Here is a 21,989-nt window from a genome sequence, read left to right as displayed (position 1 = left end):
AAGTATGGGGGCAAATAGGGGTGTTGTGGGCGAAATAGCAGCAGCTTTAGGGCAAAAGTGCATCGATGTGTGAAATTACAGCCCATGGTGCTACATATTGTACCAGAAGCTCTCTTCCCAAAAAATGCAGAAACAAAAAAAAAAAACGTGGAGGGAAAAAGGTGGAAAAAAGAGGAATAGTTCTCAAACGTGTCCAGAGGGCAGCTGGACTCGCAACTCAAACTGCCGCCATGAAGTCCACAAAACTTCTAAATAACAGCCAAAGATTGCGGTTGTTGTGCTTGCTGTGCCAGTCAAAAACAAACGTACAAAAATTCAACTGAATGCAAGGTGACTGCTCAGGCACACCATTCACTGGAAAACACAGCTTACAGTTCACTATCATCCAGCCTATTTATAGAAAACAAAGTGACACCATTCTGATGGATAACCTGAAAAATGCATTAACACGTAGAAGTTAATGTTAACCTCACGCTGCAGCTCATGCAGGTGAGTACGCTTTAAATCTCCTTTGATTTCATGTTTTTTCTTCTCCTTTTCTGACGGATTGAGTTCCTCCAAAGAAAAGATTACGAGTGCGTAATTGGCAGTACTCTTACCACACCAACCTTTGACCCGACCAGCCTCAGCAGCGTCAGCCCTCCTTCCTATACCTGTCTGCCTCCATGAGCGTGGTGGGCTGTGTAACCTACTGTATGAGCGCCATCTACAGAGCGGTGCTGCACACAGGCCCAGGAGTAGATGATGATGATGATGATGATGATGATGATGGTGGTGGCCTGCTGACTGACGCTCCCCTGCACACCTCACACACCACTTCTCTGACCACACACACGCACACACACATATATGGGTAAATAAGGTTTGGCAGTTTCTGAATGTGAAAACTTTATTTGTATTTAACCAGCGCCAACATATTTTCAACGTGTATTTAGGAGCAGAAAAAATTAAAGCAAGGAAATGCTTTCATATAGATTTTGGTGCAAAAGTTCACGAAATTCCTTTTTAGCCATTCTCCATAGCTTACAAAGTTGGTTAAATAAAACGCGGAGGGTTTCGTCTTATCTTTGTTTAATTTACAAGAAAATTGTACCATCTGTAATTATGTAATAATGATTCTTTGAGGTGTCTGCGTGTTTTTTAGGCTCTGCTATAACAAAAATCTTCACTGTGTTTGTGTTGGTAGTCCTCTCACTGAAAGCGTCCGAGCAGCATGGCTTTAAAGTAGCCTGACAGTGCTTTACCTCTTTTCTACCTCCTGCCTTTAATTTCCTTGATTCTTTACCCCAAAGTCTCATCATTTCCCATTTCGTCTCCCTCCCCTTCCTGGCTGTCGGATGCAGGGACCTCCTCATTTGAGCTGCAGGTTTTTACGTGGGCGAATCACAAAGTGTTGGAATCTATTGCCTTTGTCTGACAAGTCATCCATCTCTATGCAAGGGGATCTGTGGGATGGAGGTAGGAGGAGGGGGGGGGGGTGAACTGTGGGACTGCAGCTTTTAGAAACAGACACACAAGGAGAGGGGTTTCATTTTCTGCCCAAAGCTTCGTTCAGGCACAGCCCATTCTGGAGGAGAGGGGGACTCGCTGCTCTGTACTTCGCCGTGTCCATGTTGTTGTCATCTCCGCCCCTATCTGATTAAACCACAGAGCCTGCCGGTCCACCACGCCGTCAGAGGAGAGGGATTTTTTTTCCGGTCGCAGATTCCTGAGCGGAGCAGTGGAGACTCGGTTTTACGCTTCTGTTTTCCTCATGATGTCCCTTAAAAACAAACAGTGACCCGCTTCGAGCCAATGTTTCCGCGACTGGTGCGCTCTGCACACGCGTGGGTCATGCACTGCACCTGACAGCCCCTTCTGCAGACTTTTGAGTTTAGACTTTTTTTTTTTTATTCCAGGAGGAAAACTTAGCATCGCGCCCAAGAAGTTGTTCACTGCTTGTTCACCGCGGACTCTTCCCACACGGACTGTGTTACACCAACATCTAAATCCTTGATTGTTTTTTTTCTTTTTGTCATTTAAGCTGCATCACCGAGGCGAAACGGCGACCTCAGTCGATTACCTTTCTTTCCTTTGCTATCCCATGGATATTCACTGCAAAGCAGACCCCTTCTCAGCGATGCACCGTGAGTATGCTGAATTAGTTTAGAAACCAAAAACATGTCTGTCATCCTACTTTACTTTTTAGCGCACAAAAAAACCCGATCCTGTGCACTTGCAATGATTGCGCTCTAATTTAAATAGAAATGAAACAGTTACGATAGCGAAATGTAAGGTGATTGATATTTTTTATTGGGCCTCGCTGTTTTCCCCCCTATTGTCCAATGAAATGTACACGATTCTCACATCTAAAATCTTGCTACCTTTCCTTTTTGTTTTTCAAATTGATTTTTTTCCCCCACTGGTTGACTTAAAAGGCTAATTGTAAAAATATAGTTTTAGCAGTTTTTGACGTTAATTTTATGATAATATAATGCAGAGTAAATAATAACAGATGGCTGATGAATTAAAATGAAATAATAAAAAACGGAAGATTTCTGACTTATTTTTAAACCCACGTGGGTGAAATCCGCTTTTATTTGTGTGTTTTTAGTTTATTATCTTTAAACTTTATTAACCCTGAGGTTGGTTGTGGGAAATATGTAGGTCTGTATTTAAGACACAAGTGGAGAGGGGGGGAGGATTTAAAAAGAAAAGAGTTAATTTAAATACAAAGCTTTTATTACCTGGGAAATCACCTGCCACATTCAGGCTACTTTTAGGGAGGCAGGGAGCACGCTGTGTGCAAATGGATGTAGCCTTAACGTTTCACTTTATTAACAATCTCTCACTTTGATTCGAATGGTAAAGAATTAAAGTGACGACAGAATTTAGAAAGCGTCTGCTTTTTTCTGCTTGTTTTTTCCTCGCGTATTCCCTCCATATGATATGCGTAAAAGAAGACCCGGACTCTGTGTGAATTATTTATCCCCACCTCCTTCGCACAATCCGCGTTTGTAATATGAGTTATCAAAGCTTGTTTTAATTATTTACAATAATTGTGCAAGGAAAATTAAACAGGTTGAAACGTAATATCTGCGACATGTGTTAGGCTGCAGGACGGGGGGAGATCCTTTTGGAAAATATTGCCTAACCAAGCCAGTGAGCAGGGACAGATGAGATCCTGGAAATGAAAAGAAAAAGCAGATAGATTTTATTTTTAAATTGTGATATTTTTTTTCTTTTATATTTCACTGTTACATTTGCTGGGCAAAAATCCTCTAAAATTTTAATGTTTTAAAATTAGTTAAAAATTGTGGCAGCTTTAATTCATTTATTATATTATTATTATTATTATTATTATTATTATTATTATTATTATTATTATTATTATTATTATTGAACAGCATCAGAGTTCGCTAATATTCAGATTTGCGTCACATTGTGTGTGTTTGTGCTACTTTGATTTCATTTACTCTGAAAATTCAACACACACACACAGTAGAGGGCTGATGAGCACACACAGCAGTGTGTTCTGCAGGTATGTAATGTTATGTCCCCTCCTCGTGTTGCTGTTGTATCCCACGCAGGGCACGGCGGTGTGAACCAGCTCGGCGGGGTGTTTGTGAACGGCAGACCCCTTCCCGACGTGGTGAGGCAGCGGATCGTGGAGCTGGCCCACCAGGGCGTCCGGCCCTGCGACATCTCCAGACAGCTACGGGTCAGTCACGGCTGTGTCAGCAAAATCCTCGGCAGGTAAAAGGGGGGATACACTACCAAACAGAGCTCTGTGTGTGTCAAACATCAATCTTCTATAGCTGCTATATGCGCACCCAGCTCTATTTCAGCCTCAGTCATCGGTTATATAGGCAGGTCATTTTTTTCTCTCCCTTTCTTTCTTTCTTTCTTTCTCTCCCTCTCTCTTTTTTCTTGAACGCAGCAGTTCTGTGTCCCAGATTTTCAATCCATCACCTGCAGCCCCACAAGAGAAAAGCATCATAATCATGAAATAAATGTTAAGAGGGGAGTTTACAGCTAAATATTAATGAGAAAAAATATCCCAGAGAAATATGAGGCTGGCTGTCGGTGACGAAGAAATGGTGCTATCACTTCTCTACAAAAAAAAGGAAAGAAAGAAAGAAAGAAAGAAAGGAAGGAAGAAAGAAAGAAAGAAAGAAAGAAAGAAACTCGAATTGGAATAAAAGCGGCAAAATCCAGAAAACTACCACAATCTACCCAAACTTGCCTTTGAGCATCAGATGTTACTGTGAGAAATAAACGCCAAATATATACTTTCCGTTCCTATATTTGTCCATCGGTGTAAAAAAATAAATAAATATGAGCAATTAGGTAATTTTACTTCAGAGCACAAATGCTGTGAGATAATATTCTGACATATATTTTTTTCAGCTATCAGAAGGCATTTCAGAGGTATTTCATTTCACACACACTGTATGTTTGTCACCAACATTTACCAGTAGGTCATGGTGGCATGTAGTGCATGCTACTGTAAGCTTATGCAGACTGGAAATGAGGTCCAGACTGCGCTCTTACAGCTAAACTATCCTTTGTTCTGTCCTTCTCACTGCTCATATTGTTTAATTTTAATTATACTGCTTTTTTTCGTTGAAAATCCGCTTTGTGCGCCTTCCAGCTGACACTTAATTAGGCCCATATAACAGCACACTTGCAGGCCAATTAATAGATTAATGCCGCCATAATGTTCGTAGGTATTTTTTTTTCTTTAGCCTATATGTAACTGCAGAAGATCGATGGAGATTGTTTCCACACAAACGATTTTGTTAAAGCCACCTTTCTCACTGATCACACGACTGATTTAAATAAAGGAGGGATCCATTCAGGAACACTCGCTCTGTCCCCATGCAGGTACTATGAAACCGGCAGTATTAAACCCGGGGTTATTGGTGGCTCCAAACCAAAGGTTGCAACTCCAAAAGTGGTGGACAAAATTGCAGAATATAAACGGCAGAATCCAACCATGTTCGCTTGGGAAATAAGGGACCGACTACTGGCTGAGGGCGTCTGCGACAATGACACGGTTCCCAGCGTTTCATCCATCAACAGGTAGGTGGCACGGCTTTATTTTATTTCTTAGAAGGCGCGCTAAACTGCGCCAAAGCGCGCAAACTCTTCCAGGAACAAAGCTGTGAACTTATTTCTTTTTAAACGTCTGCGTGCAAGTGATGGAAAAAAACAGGGGGGAACAGATAAAAAAACAAAAAAAACCAAGAAAGGAACTTTTTGTCGTTTACCAAACTTAAAAAAATAAAAGTGTAGCTTTTTTATCCCCACATACAAGGCTAAAACGAGCCTGTTAGGGGTGGTCTCATAAGTGCAATTCAATCCCCTGTGCGGCCCTGCGCAACACAGCCAGCACTGCCGCTGAGGCTGGAGCCGCGAAGAATCACATCTGTCTCGATAAAAACCGATCAATACAGCGTAACCAGATCCAGAGGCAGAAGGAAATACCCAACAAAGTCGTTCAATACGCGGACCGCAGAGGCGGCAGCACCATCTTTATTGCCAGCCAAATGGAGGAAGAGAGTGACAACAGACCACATAGGCTTTTACAGGACAGTTTGTAAAATTATTATTATTATTGTTATTATTATTAGTAGTAGTAGTAGTATTCGTATTATTCGTATTATTATGTGGTGGCGGTAGGAGCTGATTTAACTACAAAATTAAATCAACTAATGTAGAAACTGCAAGAAAAAGAACATTCGTCCAGAAACAGAGGTGATCTGCGGGTATTTGTGGGATAAGGGAGTTTCTGTTCCACGAAAACAGCGAAAGCAGTAGACACCCTACACCTTCACCTTTCCACATGAAGCAGGACAGCAGCAGACAAAGTGTCTTTAGACAGAAGACTCTGGTGAAAAAAACCCCTCTGCATGTGTGCAAAGTGAAAAAGCCCGCAGTGCCTGCCAGTGATGAACTTTGGTTAGGAGGCACTGTTCCAGAGAGCTGGTCATCAGCATTACATTTTAATGAGCTGAAGAGAGTCTCATAACACAAGCAGCTAAATGCAGGAGATGGATGAATCTTTGCTAAATTTAAATTTAAAAAAACAACAACAACAACAGAAAGATAGGGAGAGGGAAATAGCAGAAAATCACATGGCTTTGGAAATTATATCTTCAATAGGTTCTTAGCACTATTGTGTGTTTGCACCTGTTGTTTCTAAAACCACAGCAGTTTGTAATCCATTTTATGTCTAGTTTTTTTTTTTTTACAAAAATAAAAAAACAATTTTTGATAATCTGCTCAGTTTGAACTTTGTGGAACAGCAGGACAGGGAGGAACATGTCCTTTGAAACCGCATTAATAATTAACTCTTAGACTTTGTTGCACTGCACAAATCTGCATTTTTTTTTCATTCCTTAAACATGGCATCACAAATCAAAACATAGCAATCAGTGAGCCTTACTCCACTTTTATTCCCTAAAGTCTTTCTTGGCATTGAAAAGAAGTTGACTGGCACTTTTAGCAAAATCTTCTCTTTGCTCTGTATAATTGTGAAAGTACTGGCTTTTTAAAATATTAGCTTAATTTCTTGCTTGCTGATGTTAAAGGGAGGAATGGGAATGGTGTGGAGGAGGAAGAAAAGAACGAATAGAAGTATTAGAGCCAGTCAAGAGGACTGAAAGGGAGAGCGGACCCCTGGTGGTCTTTGTGGTTAAGGATCTGACCTCTGCTCTGTTGACTAAAGAGGATGTCCTGGCTTTAAACACATTTTTCCTGCATTAATTATTAAAGATTACACAGAGACTGGGTTGCACTTTGTTTTGTTGTCGCAGAGAGAGGAGTTTCCATCCGCTGCACCATGCCCAGTGAACAAAGGCATAGCCGTGAGCGACTTTCAATCATATTGATCCACATTTTAATACTTCTTTGGGGATTACATTTTTTTTTACAACTGTGAAACACCAAAGTCGTTAATTCATCCATCCAAATTGCTTATTCAATATCAACAACATAGACTTGAAACAAAGTCCTTGAATTTATGAGACTCCCTCGAGTCATGAGGTCAGATAACTGTTGTGGTGAGATGTTAGAAATTCAAATATGATATTGATGTGTGTTTTCTGGAGGAGACTACCTGCCTTTGTTGCCCCGCCTGAAGGAGAGAGCACGGAGGACACATGAGATAGTGAGGGGAATGAAAAGAGTCTGATGTACATTTTTGCCCCTGAGGACGTTAACCCCATAGATGCCTGATTCAGAACTGATAGCTTATTGCCGGATGCCACATGTGAGCGCCATTCGCCTCATTTGCAGTCTGTAGAAGTCCGTTTCTGTCACATACCTCTAAAGTGAGAGGGCACACAATACTGCCTGTTATTCAATGATCTCAAGTTGAGCTGTCAATCAGAACATTACCATAGTCACAGTTTAATGTAATGCGATCATGCCCCATAAGAGCTGAGCTTGTGCAAATCCCATTGTGCTCGTCTTCCTAAAAGAAATACAGCAATCATCAGATTTACTGTAAAATAAAATTTGCCTTCATTTGTTTTAATTACAGCCTGCTTTAGTTTTTTTATTTATTTATTTACTTAAGTGTACAACAGATTAATCGGCACCGGAGGTGACAGCAGTCTCAGCTTCAGCAAATAAGATGCTATTGGTTTCCTTTCACAAATAATGTATGGTTCACAATTTACATTTGCTGTTCCTCTCTGCCATTCGTTGTCAGTTTTTCTATCTGGGAGTTCCAATCAATAGGGTCTGATCCTCGGTCAGCCTGGGGGATTCCTGCGTGCTACACTCGTCGAGTGAAAAAGGGCAAAAAAAAGTGAGAAATACAGAAATAAATCGGCTACCAGTAAAGAAAGAAAGAAAGAAAAGTAAGAGATGGAGGTTTGAAAGGCAGCTATTGCAAAGTACAGTAAAGCTGATAGGACACTGGACAGTAAAGAGAGTTGAAATGAGAAAAGAGGATGAGAGTGGGAGTGAAAGATCAGCTTTGAGAGATGAAGAGAGAGAGAGAGGAGAGCAAGGAGAAAAGAGGGAGTGGGGAGCAGGAGAGGCAGATTATTAGAGTTGGCCAGGTAGAGCCAGTGAAGCTGATCATTGAGGTGAATTGATGTGATTTCATGCTTTGTTTGCAAGATCATTCAGACCAAAGTGCAATGAAGACTTTCCCGCCACATCACATCTTACTGCTATAGGGACTTTATCATATTTCTAACCTCAGAATCCAGCTAGATTGAATCCAGAGTCTCAGGGGGCAGCCCCCATTCAGTCTTGCACAGGAGACGAGAGATTGCTCCTAAAGCCCCGAGATTGGCTATTGGTGACAGGGGCCTGAATATGAGGATACAAGTGCCCCAAACGATGGAGCACTTGTACATGCACAGATGTAAGTGGACGTGATGTGTCATGTTTAAGTGTCCTGTGGCGGACCGGTACGGTGTAAAATCTCAATTCTCTGAAAGCACTATTGATTGATCCGTGTGTGTTGTTCCCCTTACCAGGATTATCCGCACCAAAGTCCAGCAGCAATTCCACCCATCCCCTGACGGATCTGTTACACCACTCTCCACTCCCGGCCATACCATAGGTGAGCATCAATACGGCTACACAGGCCAATCAAACGAACAAATCGGGGCTGCAGAAAGAATAAGAAACGGAAAAAAAAACTACACATGAACACATATTAACCCACGTTAACCTGAAGAGACACACAAACACACACAGTACTGCATGCGCACTCTAACTCTGCTTTCTCCGTCAGTGCCCAGCACAGCCTCCCCTCCTGTGACCAGTGCCTCCAACAATCCCGTAGGATCCTACTCCATCAACGGCATTCTGGGTATCCCCCGCTCCAATGGTGAGAAGAGGAAACGAGACGATGGTAAGGGAGACATAAGATCCCTTTGTTTGCCATCCTTTTAATTCTTTTCATCACTCATCTCCTACTTTTTTCCTGTGTGTGAAGAAGATGGCATTTATGACAGCGCTGCAGCCAAGTGTGTTTTTGTGTGCTGTCTCCAGTGACTTGTTATGCTGTATATAAGGCGGGATGAGAGTTGCGAGAGTGCTGTGATTCAATCAGCTTTTCGATGCCCTACGTTCTACCATACGCCTACAGAGCTGTATCTCAATTTTATACCACGCTCAGATGTATTGTAGATATCCCATACAGCTGTCATACAACTCTAAAGCCCTTCGGAAAAGGCATCAACGCTGCTGCTCCGTGCTTTTATTCCAGTAAAGTAACAAACAGCAAAAAAAGTAGCTCTTTTGAAATTTCCTGCTTTGATCCTGTCAGATAAGTCATGATTTATCATTATGGACTATATTTTTTTTAAAGATAAGGATTGATTGATTTGATTATGATTTTAATTATATTTTTCCACGATGATTCAATTAATTTTAAGTATATTAAAACATCCCAAAATATTTTTTTACTAGCAGGGGGCAGGCAGCGAATAGATCTATATACAACCAAAGATTAAGTGAAAGCCTATCCAGTCCAAGCCAGAATTTCTCATTCCGAGGTAAAGCTAGAGAGTGGACACACACACACACTGCCTGAGGGCTAATAGATTATCGGTTGTGCAAACAATTGGCTTTTTTAATGCCTATGAATTAACATGTCCCTGGTGGAGGCTTGAACAGGTGTAGGAACAGACCGGTGGAGGCAGGGAAGGGGCTGTGTGTGTTTGTGAGTGTGTGTGTGTTTGTGCATGTGTGTATGTGTACAAGTGTGATTCTGTGCTTTGAGGTGGCTGATGGGATGTTGAAAATGATCTCAAAGAGCACTTATCAAAACAGGCCACTTCCTTCTTTTATGTTTCTGTCTCTTTAGTTCTCTGGAGTGGCAACCACTTGGATGGGAGGAAAATAGGACATTGTAAGTTTAAGTTAGACAACCTTCTCTTTTGCTTTGGTCAAACAGATCACAATACTGTCACGCACTCTATTTGCTCTTCCAGGGTAATGAGCTTATGAGGTGTGGTGTGGCGGGGAAGACTTTTTCACACAGATTATCTCCCTAGTAATGAAAACGAATAAAGCTAAATAGACTAGAAAATCACGTTTTCCATAGATTGTCATAAACACAATGCAGTTTATTGCAAAAAACAAATGCATATTTACTAACGACTCTATTTTTGTCATTTCTATTCAAACTGACTTGTGATATAAAAGTTCTAGTGCATGTTTTTTTTTTGTATTTGGATATTTAATTAAGTAATTTCATTTAATTATTAACCCCTCATATTTTAGAATTATAGCATCTTTTTTTATTACCAAAAATAAATAGGCACACCTCTACAGCAGAAAATATCCATTTTGTTAAAGCTAAAATGTTAACATGCTTCTTTGTCTGTTGTAAAAATATAATTAATTTGGGGGGGAAAGTTAAGCAAGATTAGAAACAAAAGGAGATCAGTGCAGGAAAGTGTTTGATTTTTAAATCTACAAATAACTGACTGGACTTTGCACGTCTGTATACCAGTAATTCCTTTAATGCTTGTGCCTACGTTGTGATAATCTGACCGTGCTAAATGAAAAACCATTTCACACTTTTTGTGCTGATGGTGGTTGCTGGTGATCCTGCTGTGGTTGAAGTCAGTGGTTGCCCTTTTAGGAAGAAAAAGGTCCCCATTACTGCAGGGCTGTAGAGATAATGTAGTGTGACACGCGTTATGTACACCAGGTCCCCGTAAGACGAGCTTCAGGGACATAGGTGCCATAAGAGCTATTAATCTGTCCTTGTCATGTGTTATTGCAAATTAAAAGTAGCATGTTACACTGGACGGCTTTGAGTGAAGATGGGAGGAGGAGCGACAAGAGGAGCAGGGGAATTTGTCGAAAAAAAGTGGGTTTATGAGGGAAGGAGGGAACAAGGAGGTCCAGGCAGCCTCAATGAGAATTGAGCAAGGATTAATTTTAGGATCTGTGCATGCCTGCGAACACACCTATGCACGGAAATGTGTCTTTTATGTGTTTGTGCGTAACTTCGTGGCTTCCGATGCTCTTCACATAGTGAACATAGTGACATTTAAAAAGAATTTGCAATTCTGCAGAGAAAAGCTATTAATTCACAAATTAACATCTCTCCCTCCCTCCCTTCCTCCCTCCCTCTATCTTGGATGTGCATGCTATCGAAAAGACAAAAGAAATAGCCTTAAGGGGGGAAAAGAGAGAGTCTCAGTCCTATCTGTGGAGAGATTGGTTTGCATGTCTGCAAGCAGCGATACCAATTATGCCAGTGCTGGGAGAATGCGTCTCAATGCGCCCCTCTCCTTTGCCCCACCGCTCCCCCCACTCCCTCCTCCCACCACCACTACTACCACCACCCCATCCCGAATCTATCCATAGCCAGATTTATTTGTGTATCTCATTACAGGAAATGGAATGTTGTTCCTGCCAAATGCATTAATAGTGAAGTGGGGAAATTAGCTTGTTGTACAGCCTGCTCTCACCAAGTCATTTAAACCTATGGTGGAGTTGGAAGCCAAGAAAAGACAGAGAGGATTGGGTGACAACTTCTGTGTGATTGTAAAATGTGTATTACAGCGCTATAAGTCCATGCAGTCGTTTGCAAGGTTTGAGGCCTGCGGTAATTTCTCGCAGACTATTTTGAGCTAATTAATATGTCACATACTTGCATGCTATAACTTGTTCTCTTTGTACATCGAAACATGTTTTTATTAGAGCTGCAGCTTAGTGTTTTTTTAGTCTTAGTATATACTGACAGGTTACTGCTGACCTTGTTGCTTGTTTGCAGTCAGGTTGATGTGACCTAACTATATGTTTTTCTCATCGCTGGCTCTCCAAGTCCTGTGCAGAGCCCGGTGGAGCTCTGGGGAGGACAGGCAGTAGGGAGCCACGGTGATAAATTAGATAGAGAAAGCAAAGGTCATAACTTGTGATTGTAGCGTGGGTGTGGGATAAGTGTAGAAGGAGCTGATGAGTGTGTGAGTGGGGAGGGAAAAAAATACGGCCTAGCAGGTTGCTCATTCATGACATAAAACCATGATCATCGGCAGCAGCCGGAATCATATCAACCTTGCTCAATAGCTTGAGCGAAAAAAAATGAATACAGTCACTGTTTTGATTTGTTCACATTTGATATTTGGCCCTTTTGGAGATTGTCCACAATGTATCTTTTAACACACGTGACCCATTTGTGGAGTTTATATCAGTTACTGTATGGATTTAAACCTGGGCCTACACTGGTTGACTAGTCAAGCCACTCCATGACAATGAGTCAATAGAGGATCACTTTAGAAAATAAATGCATCCAGAGCAAGACAGAAAAATGGAATCATGAGCACCATGATGGCCCTGATGGGGTGTGTGTGCGAGAGAGAAAAGCCCAGGTTTGAGAGGGGCCACAGAGCGTAACATAGAGACAAGCGGCTGTTAGGGCCCTGACAGTAGAAGAGGCACAAAAGGGTCCACACTGCATTCCTCCCCCTCCTCCTTCTGTGATCTATCGCTGTCTTTCTCTTCAAGATTTCTTTCCTTCTTCTTCTTCCTGAGTCTTGTGGTTTAGTAACGTGGCTGTGCGAGCTCCAGCTTACAGTTGTAAACAACATACAATGAGAGCCGTCACAAAAAAAAATTTAAAGAGAGGAAATTCACTCAGTGGAGAGGAATCATGTCAGAGAAAAGTCAATTATGGGCAGCAATGCAGAGAATTAATGGAGCGATGCATTACTCAGCTTGAGGAGGGAGAAACGGCACGAGAAAAGTAGGGATACGTTAATTGCATTTCTACAAATACTCACCACACAGGGCGGCTGTGTTAAACGGCAGACTGAAAGCAGAGGAGGACAAAGAAAAATACAAGATGGGCATAAAACAGTGAGAGAGACTCTGTGGCAAATAGCAAAAAGAATTTCACATATTTAGACGTATGAATATTCCTTTGAATTTCTTTTGCAGTTTTTGACAGATTTGTCCAAGTCAAATATTTTCCCCTCAAATCTGACCGATACAGTGTCTTGCTCAAAGAACCACTAACCCTGCATTCAAAGGCTAAATAACTGCCACCAGATCTTATTAATATTCCAGAATATACATTTAAGTGGTTTTATTTATTTATTATAAACTTTCTGTCAAATCTAGTAAATAAAACAAATAAAATAAAGTGGAGATCTGCGAAATCCTGTCAATGCAGCCGCGGTGGAAGCAGTGAGAGCAAATATCAAACAAGCATCACTGTGCCTGCTGACAGTCAGTACACTGGTTGGGGTGCTAAATCGAATTAATAAAGCTCTTAAACATGCCACAACATAACAGGATCTTAACAGCCATGGCAGTGTTGCTGCTTCTCTCCCTCTTTCTCCCCCACCCCACCCACCTCTCTCCTTTCCGCTTCAGAGCTTTCATAAATATAGCTAGCTTACAGGGAAGGAGTGTTCACCCTCTGGGTATACCAGTTTGTTTGCGCTCTCTCTCTCTCACTCTCTCTCTCTCTCTCTCTCTCTCTCTCTCTCTCTCTCTCTCTTCCCAAGCTCAACAGCATTTTTTTTCTCAAAAAAACCCCCCATCAATAAATGATCCACAATTTGCGATAGCATCATTCCACCTATCAACAGAGGCCGAGTAAGTAAAGCAGCCTCTGATCTGAGGGACTGCATGTCATTGATTTACGGAGAGAGCCAGCCAGTGCGTAGGAATTCATTTGCCTTTCAAACAAGCCTCCACCTCTACTTTTCTCTGAGTTATCTTATCATATAAACAGGAGAGATGAAAGAGGGACATTAGTGCCACCACACCATCACAGGACCTTAACATCCCCCAAAACACGACAGATACAGCTGAGGTCTTTTTCACAATAGCTACTGTTACTGGGAAAGTGTGTGTGTGTGTGTGTGTGTGTGTGTGTGTGTGTGTGTGTGTGTGTGTGTGTGTGTGTGTGTGTGTGTGTGGTACAAAAGGCTGAAAGTGCAAACATATGAGTGGTCTGATGAAAGCCTACAATAACTTTTAGGTTTAAAATCTCTGAATACATAATGATAAAAAAAAGCACATTTTTCAACACAACAAGGTCGAACAGCACCTGTTTAAGCTGATCAAAACAAAACAAAAATTTAATGTGGGAATGTCACCTTAGCAGATTCTTGTTTTTATCTCTGTTTGTCTCCTCACACTTTTGTGTTAAAACAAAGAGACGCAGTCAGACGCTGCTGTGGGAGTGATAAGAGAATACCTGCTGAGACACCCAAAGGGGTTGAAGAAACACTAAGAAAAAGAAACAAACCAGTCAATGAGACAAACACACACACACACACACACACACACATGCGTGCAGTCTGACAGTCGTGCTTCACACTCCACTTGACACACTGACTGTCAAAAGGATGAATCTGATTTAATGCAGCTATCTTATGATATATAGCAGACGTGAATCTCTAATGCCGAATACTGAAAATAAATGATTTGCTGCTTTTAAAAGGCCAAATCAGTCAATTTTTTAACACATAAATTTGAAAGATACTCGCATATTTTCACAATTACAAAACTGACAAAGTCTCTATCATTAGAAATTTTACAAGGTTACTTGTATAAGAAAAGCTTTAACTCTTTCCCCCATAAAGATGACCTCACCTGTACCCTTAATGATGAGTTTCGACACCTCAGTATTAGAATAGGTACATGCAGATATCACCCTCACTGACCTTAAAAATGACAGAAACTGCTCAGTTCAGAAAAGAGGAAACTCATAGCAAGCATCCATGGAGGAAAGTGTTGACATCCTGCATTTTAGTTGCAAATTATCAGTCTTGTGTTAAGTAAGTTTCCAGAGAACACAAAAAAGTATCTTATGAGGGGAATTTATGTCCTTTCGCTGCCCGTTCAGAGGGCCTGATTAAGTGTATAAGGTGATGCTGAGTATAAACAGGCTCCACATAGTGAATGACAAGCACTTGCTATTGATCAAGCCTCTTTTCTCAGACCAGCTGATGTGAGGTAATTAATGACTCCATTTTCTTCTGTACCACACACAGCAATTGGGTTTCATACAGCAAAACTACTGTTCCTCCAACGCAACACCCAAGGGAGCTGTTTGAAAAAAAAGAAAAGAAAGAAAAAGCCAGGGCTAAAATATTCTGTTAACTCATGGTAAGAAAACACATGTGGCAGGAGAAAAATCAGATTCCTTCATAAATGTTACACAAAGCAAAAGTCAATATATTTTAGCAGTGAAACACACACACACACACGCTCTCTCCCATCTACACATAACACACACTCATACCCAATTGCAGTCCTCTATTCCATTCTCTCCATGGATCTATTTCTTGGTGCGAATCGGGTTCATCCTCTGGCCTCAGCCATTGAGAAAAGGTCAAGCAGCTGAGCAGAATGGCAATAACGCCCCTGAAATGGTACCATCAGTGGAACATGATTGATCAATTGAATTCCATAGCACAGAAAAATGTGGGATTAAGTAGAGTATTATACGCACAATGAGTTGAGGCATGATGTTCATTCCAAGTTCATTTCGCCTCCCTCCTCTGCTAGCGGATCAGGCAATCAATAGCGGCCTTGCATATCATATATCACCGCTGGCTCGCCCAGGAGAGAACATAATCTGCTGCAAATTTAGAATGACAGATTTGTACGGGAGCTAAAGCCCTCATCCGCTGTTGGTGGCGCAGTATAGGGAGGAAGGGGAGGGTGGTGGGAGGCAGCCAGGAGAGTGGAGGGGAATGCTGGCTGGAGGTTTTAGCTTTAGATCTTTTTTTTTTTTTTTCATTCAGTGCTCAGGACATGATGAGTGAGCAGAGGGAGAGCTGCAGCCGCGGCAGTGGACTCCCTGGCCGAGTTGATAGGGTCAGAGATCAGAAGAACGAGGGAAGCACAGGCTCATTTGTTTATATAGAGTGTGACCAAGTGAGGAAATGCATATGATTGCCCCCAGACACCCCGTCCTCATTCGGCCCTGAGTCCCATCCTCACTCCATTCTGTTTTCCACAGGACAGGTAATATGTGGGGGATGGAAAGAGAAGGAAGAGAGACAGAGAGAGGGAAGGGTAATATGTTCAGGAAGAAATAGTACAGTTAAATAATGGCTCTCCATTTCCCGCCGGCAGAATGAGAGGCTCTGGATGTAATCGCCAGCCCTACTTTCTCTTCCTGAAGCACACGGTCTGCCTTACAAGTATATATTTGCACTGACGGTAATCCATCAATTACCATGGACCTATCACATGATGACCATGCTGATGGTGGCTGCAAGGAGTGGCAGGGGGGAGGTAGAGGATTGTTTGAGTGAGTGTATGTGTGAGAGAAGGAAAGAGCGAGAGAGTAAGAGAGAGACAGGAAAAAACAGGGGGAGATAAAAGCCAGACATGATGGTGGGTTTCCCTGAATTTACTATCGCGCCTCATGCCATCACTATCACACCCGCTGAGCTCTAATATTTTTTTGTTTGTTTTTTTCCTCGTAATGCTAGCCTGCTAGAAGTAAAGTATGAAGTAAAAAGACTGGATCCACATCCTCATACCAGTGTTGCCCCCCTCGTCCCTTCCCTTTTTTTTTTCCATCTCTTCCTTTCTTTAGATGGCTCTGATGGTTCGGGCCCCGGCAGCGACTCTCAGGGCAGTGTGGAAAGTTTAAGAAAGCACCTGCGGGCGGATGCCTTCACCCAGCAGCAGCTGGAGGCCCTCGACCGTGTGTTTGAAAGGCCTTCTTATCCTGATGTCTTCCCCACTTCAGAACACATTAAACCCGAGCAGGTTCGACATACACACACACATTTCTCCCTACACAATAAGATTTACAGCATTTACACTGATTTCTAACAAGCTGTAGTGAACCCGCGAACGCTCTGACACAGGTGACAAAAAGCTCAGTGCAAATTCTTGCTTGAAGCAACCTGTAAACCCACAGCGTATAACAGCGGATAACCTTTATTTACATTCATTAGACTGTTAAACAACAAGAGACTATTAATTTTTCCATTGGAGCTCTATGTGGGTGCCCATGCAGCCTTAGCAGTGCCCTAATTGAGTTCATTTTCATCTCTCCGCGATCGTGGGGAATTACAGCGGCGATAAATCAGAGGGACAGCCCCTCAGCTGGCTATACAGCCCCTAATGCAGCTAATTACCAAAGTGATTTCTACGGCAAGATCAATACCAAAACGAATTGGAAATGACTTGCAATCACAAAGAGTGGAGGAGAAGGTATTAAAAAGGCAAGAGGGGGGGAGCGGAGGGGGGAGAAAAACGGCGTCAGAATGGTCCAGAAAAATCAGTTTTAATTTAATGTAATATTAATCAGATGGCTTTCCACTCTTTCTTTTTTCTCCCTGTTTCCAGAACCCCCTCCTTTTCTTAAACTGGTGAAAAGGTGGGATATTAGGCTATTAGGGGCTTGTCTGGTGTCTGCGTCAGGGCATTAAAAAGCCATTTTGAAGAGGCCAGGCTGAATAGGCCTCATCCCTCCCACACTTCTGGCAGCCATGTGGTCAGGTCATTCAGGCCCCTCTGCGCTTGCCACTCGCCCTCCGCCCAGCCCTGCCCGGCCCTACCCGCATCCCATCTGCATGACAAAATGACTCTTGTGCTGCTGAGGCCCAGTGGAATAGAGAGGAACATCCAGCCTAGTGCCAGGGAACAGTTGTAAGCACACAATTAGAGTTTATCTGGGATAGAGGCAGACAAGACTGGGGTCACCAGCTTGCCCCTGTGGGACCCCAACCCATTGAGAGAAACAGATGCACGCACACACACACACACACACACACTCTTTCAAATAAACACTCACAGACACTCTCACACACACACTTATCCTTTCAAAGAAAAGTTGTGTCAGGAAGTGTCATCTCATTAACAAACAGGATTCATCACAACTGCTAGCAGAGTCTTAACACGAGATTAAGGTTAATAAATATTTAAGACACTGGATGGTGGTTGAAGTTTTCTTCTGCAGTAAACTGTGAATGTGAATCTGTTAAAATAAAATAAATAAATAAAAAAGAAAGACGGCCAGAGTGGCACAGAGTATTTTATAAGAGTGGAACAGGAATGCGACGAAAGCCTCCAATGTGACGTTTTAAAAAATACAAGTAAAAGTAGAAAAACTCATAAAGTGAAAATTCACAATTTTAACATTTTATTAACCCAGTTTTATGTGTTCATCCTGGAGGCAAAGCACAAAGGGCTGTTTTTGAGGTTGTACTCGCCTTTAAAAAAACACACCACATGTCTCTCCTGTAACAAAGCCCTGAATGTCTCCTCCCTTGACTGGTCACAGGGATGACTGCAGTGGAGCACAAAGAGCCAGCTGACACCCCGTCCTTTCACTCCTCTCCCAATCCCTCTCTCATCCCTCTCTCCCTTTCTGCCTTGCCCTCAGACAAGCTCTAATGCATGCATACATCATCATAGGTCTTGGTAAAGCACAAGGAGCAGGGGCAGGGGTGATGTTCGCAGAATTCACAGGAAATGTACAGCAGCAAACACGAGAGGGGCGTTCATCGTGACATTGTTTTTTATATGTCGTCACCTAAACTAGGAAATCTGATCTAAATCCAAGAGCGATTTTAACCAGATCATGACCTGATCTGGTGGAATGTAAAATTTAATTAAAGCAGTGTGAATTGCTGTCTTCGATTCCCACCTGCTCACACATCGGGGTTTTTTTTTTCGTCTACAGGCGAATGAGTACACTCTCCCGTCCCTGAACACTGGCCTGGAAGATGTGAAGCCGAGCCTCTCCACCAGTGCCAGCTCTGACCTCGCCTCTAGCGTCTCCCAGAGCTACTCTGTTGTGACAGGTACAATCTGACTCATGCTACACTGACGCCTAACAGAATACACACAGTGCAGCAACAAAATACACCGGCACCAAGATGGTCGAACTGTGCGTTCTTTATGATGCCAAACTCTTGAAAAAGTTTCCCAGGTTAACCAGTTCTAATTGTTTTTTTAAATACCACCAAACTGTCATTTTACCATCAGTTTACTGATCATTTTTTTAGGGTTCCTACTTTAAAAAGACATCTCGCTCTTATCTAAACTTCTACATCATCACTGAATCATTAAGATTTTGATTGCCACTCCCTGATGGCGTGCACATTTTTCCAGCCATATAAAGTTATCACCAATGTCTTTTTTTTTTTACATAAAGCTCTTTCAAGGCACTTTTTGGGGTGCTCTGTGTATTTCTAAGGGACGGGCTGAGGTAACATATCATCTGAGTCCATTAAATCCCACAGGTCTTTCACGCAACGCTCCTAACTGGCCATTGTGTTAGCCTGGATTGGCCCGCTAACAGATTGACTGGGAGCACTTCTCATAAGAGACAGCTGCTGTTCTCGCCACGACATGACGTTGTCATCAAACGCTATCATAGCCTGTTGATTGACAGCGGCTGGAATAGCACTGTGACTGGCTGGCTGCCTTATGCTGTGGAGAGAGAGAAAGAGAGAGAGAAATATATAGAGAGAAAGGGGCATTTTTTTTGCCAAATCGTTTGCACTGAGAGTCAACAGGTAATTGCAGGTGCAATGTGTTAACTATCTTGCAGTGTCTGTATCAAACATCCCCTGTGTTGGACTGAGTCTGTGGTTGCTTTGCTGTCCAGGTTGATGGACATCTGGTTAATTGAAATATTGTGTCGTTGTTGCTGTTGAGGGTGTTTCCCAAGGGAGGTTAGGTTTACTGATGGCCACACTGGCTCGAGAATAATTATGAGCCTTTTAATAAAAGGCTCATAATTATGCAGTGGGAATCAGAGTCAAGGAGTGTACTTTGTGTGTCTGTGCATGTGTGCGTGTGTGTGTGTGTGTGTGAGAGAGAGAGAGAGAGAGAGTCTAAGTAAAGAAGAGGAAGTTTGAAAACTACAGCGGCCTTTTCATATGATCCCAATAGTTCAGCCACACACTCAGGCACAGAGCTATGGGAAAAGAAAGAACCCCTTTTTATTCCTGAACATGTGGGAGGTAGCTTTGCCCCAGAAAGTCGGGCCTCAGGAGAAGAAAGGTGTGTTTTTCCCTTTTATGGCGGGCTCCTCCTATGAAAGTGGTCTCGCTCTGGTGAGCACACTCATAGCAGGTGGCCTCCAAGCCACCTGGGGGCCTGGGGGGCCTCCTAAAGCGATACATGCAAGGGTTTCGCCCAGAGTAAAGAGGGAATGAACTAGCAAAACTTTTCTGAAAGTGATATATGACAACATGTTTTGGTACAGCCATTTTAAAGATGTGTTTTGAATATATTGAGCACCAAATTAAACTCAGAAGTAATATCCTGTAAACTTTTATTACCCAATTTTCACAACTATGCAAAGTAATGCATGAGGCATTTGATTGTGTGTAGGTTGTTAGTGCATAATATTATTTTTCCTTCCATTAGCAAACCCTGTAAATAGGAATGTATGCCAAGGCTGAAAAAATGCTAAATTACCTTCCTCACTTAGGCTGGGATCCAATTATCAATAAATTATGCTCTCATACTGGATGGAGCTATGAGATTATATTCATTCTTTAAATGTTTTCTGCTCCCAATTAAAATTCATACAGTTATTGATCTTGTTGATTTTTATGTCCTGAAATTTGCATAATCTATTAAAGATGAATGATTAATGAAGTGCTCAGCTTTGCATTACAGGAGCGCTATAACGAAAGCACGGTCGGCCATCTTTTGTGTCCCGAATGTGTGAAAGAGAAGGTTACCTTGGAGGCAACAAAAATAGGGAGAGATTGATCGCACTTTTTTGCACCACTTACTAAGATGCAACAAATATTACTTAAAAAAAATATTATTTTACATATATCTATATATCATTTTATATATGTAGATAAAAAATCATAAGAAATTATTCTTAAAAGTCTTTTGGATTGCTTTAAAAATGCATTGAATGTAGCTACTGCTAAAATTACAAAAGATATCACATTTAAATGAATGATTTTATACACACTATATAGAAAAAAGTACTGAGCCACCTAGACGTTGCATCTGTAGGAGCTGCTTGGCCATGAAACTCCTGGAGCACAGTTTTTGTACTGATGTTAATGCCACAGGAGGCTCGGAGATCTGCAGTCACTGAGTCAGCAGATCTTTGGCAAACTTTCACACACTAGTCAGCTCATAACTCATGGACCCCGACCTGTAAGTTCACGTGGTCTATTCTAGCAGTTTGTAGCTAAGTTTCTGTGTTTGTCAATGCTTCCAATTTGCAATAATACCACTTACAGCTAATAATCGGATCCTATTACAGTACCATGCTCAAATTGAGCGAGCTATTTAGGACCTAGTCAACTCTGCATAGCTAGGTGCTTAGTTTTATACAGCTGTGGCTACACTGCATATTCACTATTTTTGAACATGTACTGTATTTCCTTATCACCGTATCCTTATCATGATTCAGCTCTAGTGTTTGGCTCCAATCCATCGTTTGTGTACCTGCAGTTTTCTATTGATGCTCAAAGAAAGTCAGAAACTTACATTCAGACACGTGCAGCGGTCTCTGTGCAGGCTGGGCCAACAGAGCCTGTGGGATTGGCAGGTGTAAAGTGGCTCCACTCTGGCTACAACAAATCTAGCAGGTGTGAAACGCTGTTGCTTTTTCAATTTCTTTTTTACTTATTTATCTATATATTTCTCACTTTATGCACAAAAACATATAAAGTGCCGAGTGCCTTCTTTCAGGTTAATTTCTGCTGAAATACAAATCAGAATCTGAAGCTGTTTTTATGAGTTGGCAGTACGAGCTTTTCTCTGCTGGGTGGCAAACAACAAGCAGCCACCTAACTTGCAATGCCTGCTGTGTGGCCTGGTGACAAATGGCTCTTCTCAGCTCAGTTAACGCCTGCAGCCCCAAGACTGGAAATTAATGTTTATATCACCCCGTTGCTAGCACGCTAACCTTTGAGCACACATTTGATAATGAATCACTTTAAACCTCTAAATGGGGAATTGAAGCTATTTTGCCTGCATTTGTTTTTCCACAGTTTCCACCTTTTACAAATGTTCTTCTGTTTTGTTTTTGTTTGTTTTTTTTTTGGGGGGGG

General features: G+C 42.0%; 1 protein-coding gene across 12 annotated transcripts in view; it reads left to right on the top strand.

Moving 5' to 3' along the window:
- The first annotated feature begins 1,550 nt into the window (after positions 1-1,550).
- Positions 1,551-21,989, top strand: part of pax2a (paired box 2a) — a 29,221-nt gene continuing 8,782 nt past the window's right edge. For 2 of the 12 annotated variants that reach the window (XM_013913755.1, XM_013913757.1), the window contains exons 1-9: positions 1,551-2,126; positions 3,558-3,735; positions 4,390-4,410; positions 4,867-5,064; positions 8,481-8,566; positions 8,741-8,860; positions 9,818-9,862; positions 16,535-16,710; positions 18,635-18,755. In XM_013913755.1, the coding sequence (XP_013769209.1) occupies positions 2,084-2,126; positions 3,558-3,735; positions 4,390-4,410; positions 4,867-5,064; positions 8,481-8,566; positions 8,741-8,860; positions 9,818-9,862; positions 16,535-16,710; positions 18,635-18,755 (988 nt within the window). In that variant the 5' untranslated portion in view covers positions 1,551-2,083. The remainder of the gene's footprint in view (positions 2,127-3,557; positions 3,736-4,389; positions 4,411-4,866; positions 5,065-8,480; positions 8,567-8,740; positions 8,861-9,817; positions 9,863-16,534; positions 16,711-18,634; positions 18,756-21,989) is intronic. The other 10 variants (XM_005744794.1, XM_005744797.1, XM_013913756.1 and 7 more) reach the window with 6 other exon arrangements.

This window comes from Pundamilia nyererei, unplaced genomic scaffold, assembly GCF_000239375.1.
Source record: "Pundamilia nyererei isolate P.nyererei 1_Seehausen unplaced genomic scaffold, PunNye1.0 scaffold00149, whole genome shotgun sequence".
In the NCBI taxonomy this organism is placed as follows: Eukaryota; Metazoa; Chordata; class Actinopteri; order Cichliformes; family Cichlidae; genus Pundamilia; species Pundamilia nyererei.
The sequence above is the reverse complement of the archived record's forward strand: the minus strand, read 5'-3'. Positions and strand labels throughout refer to the sequence as shown.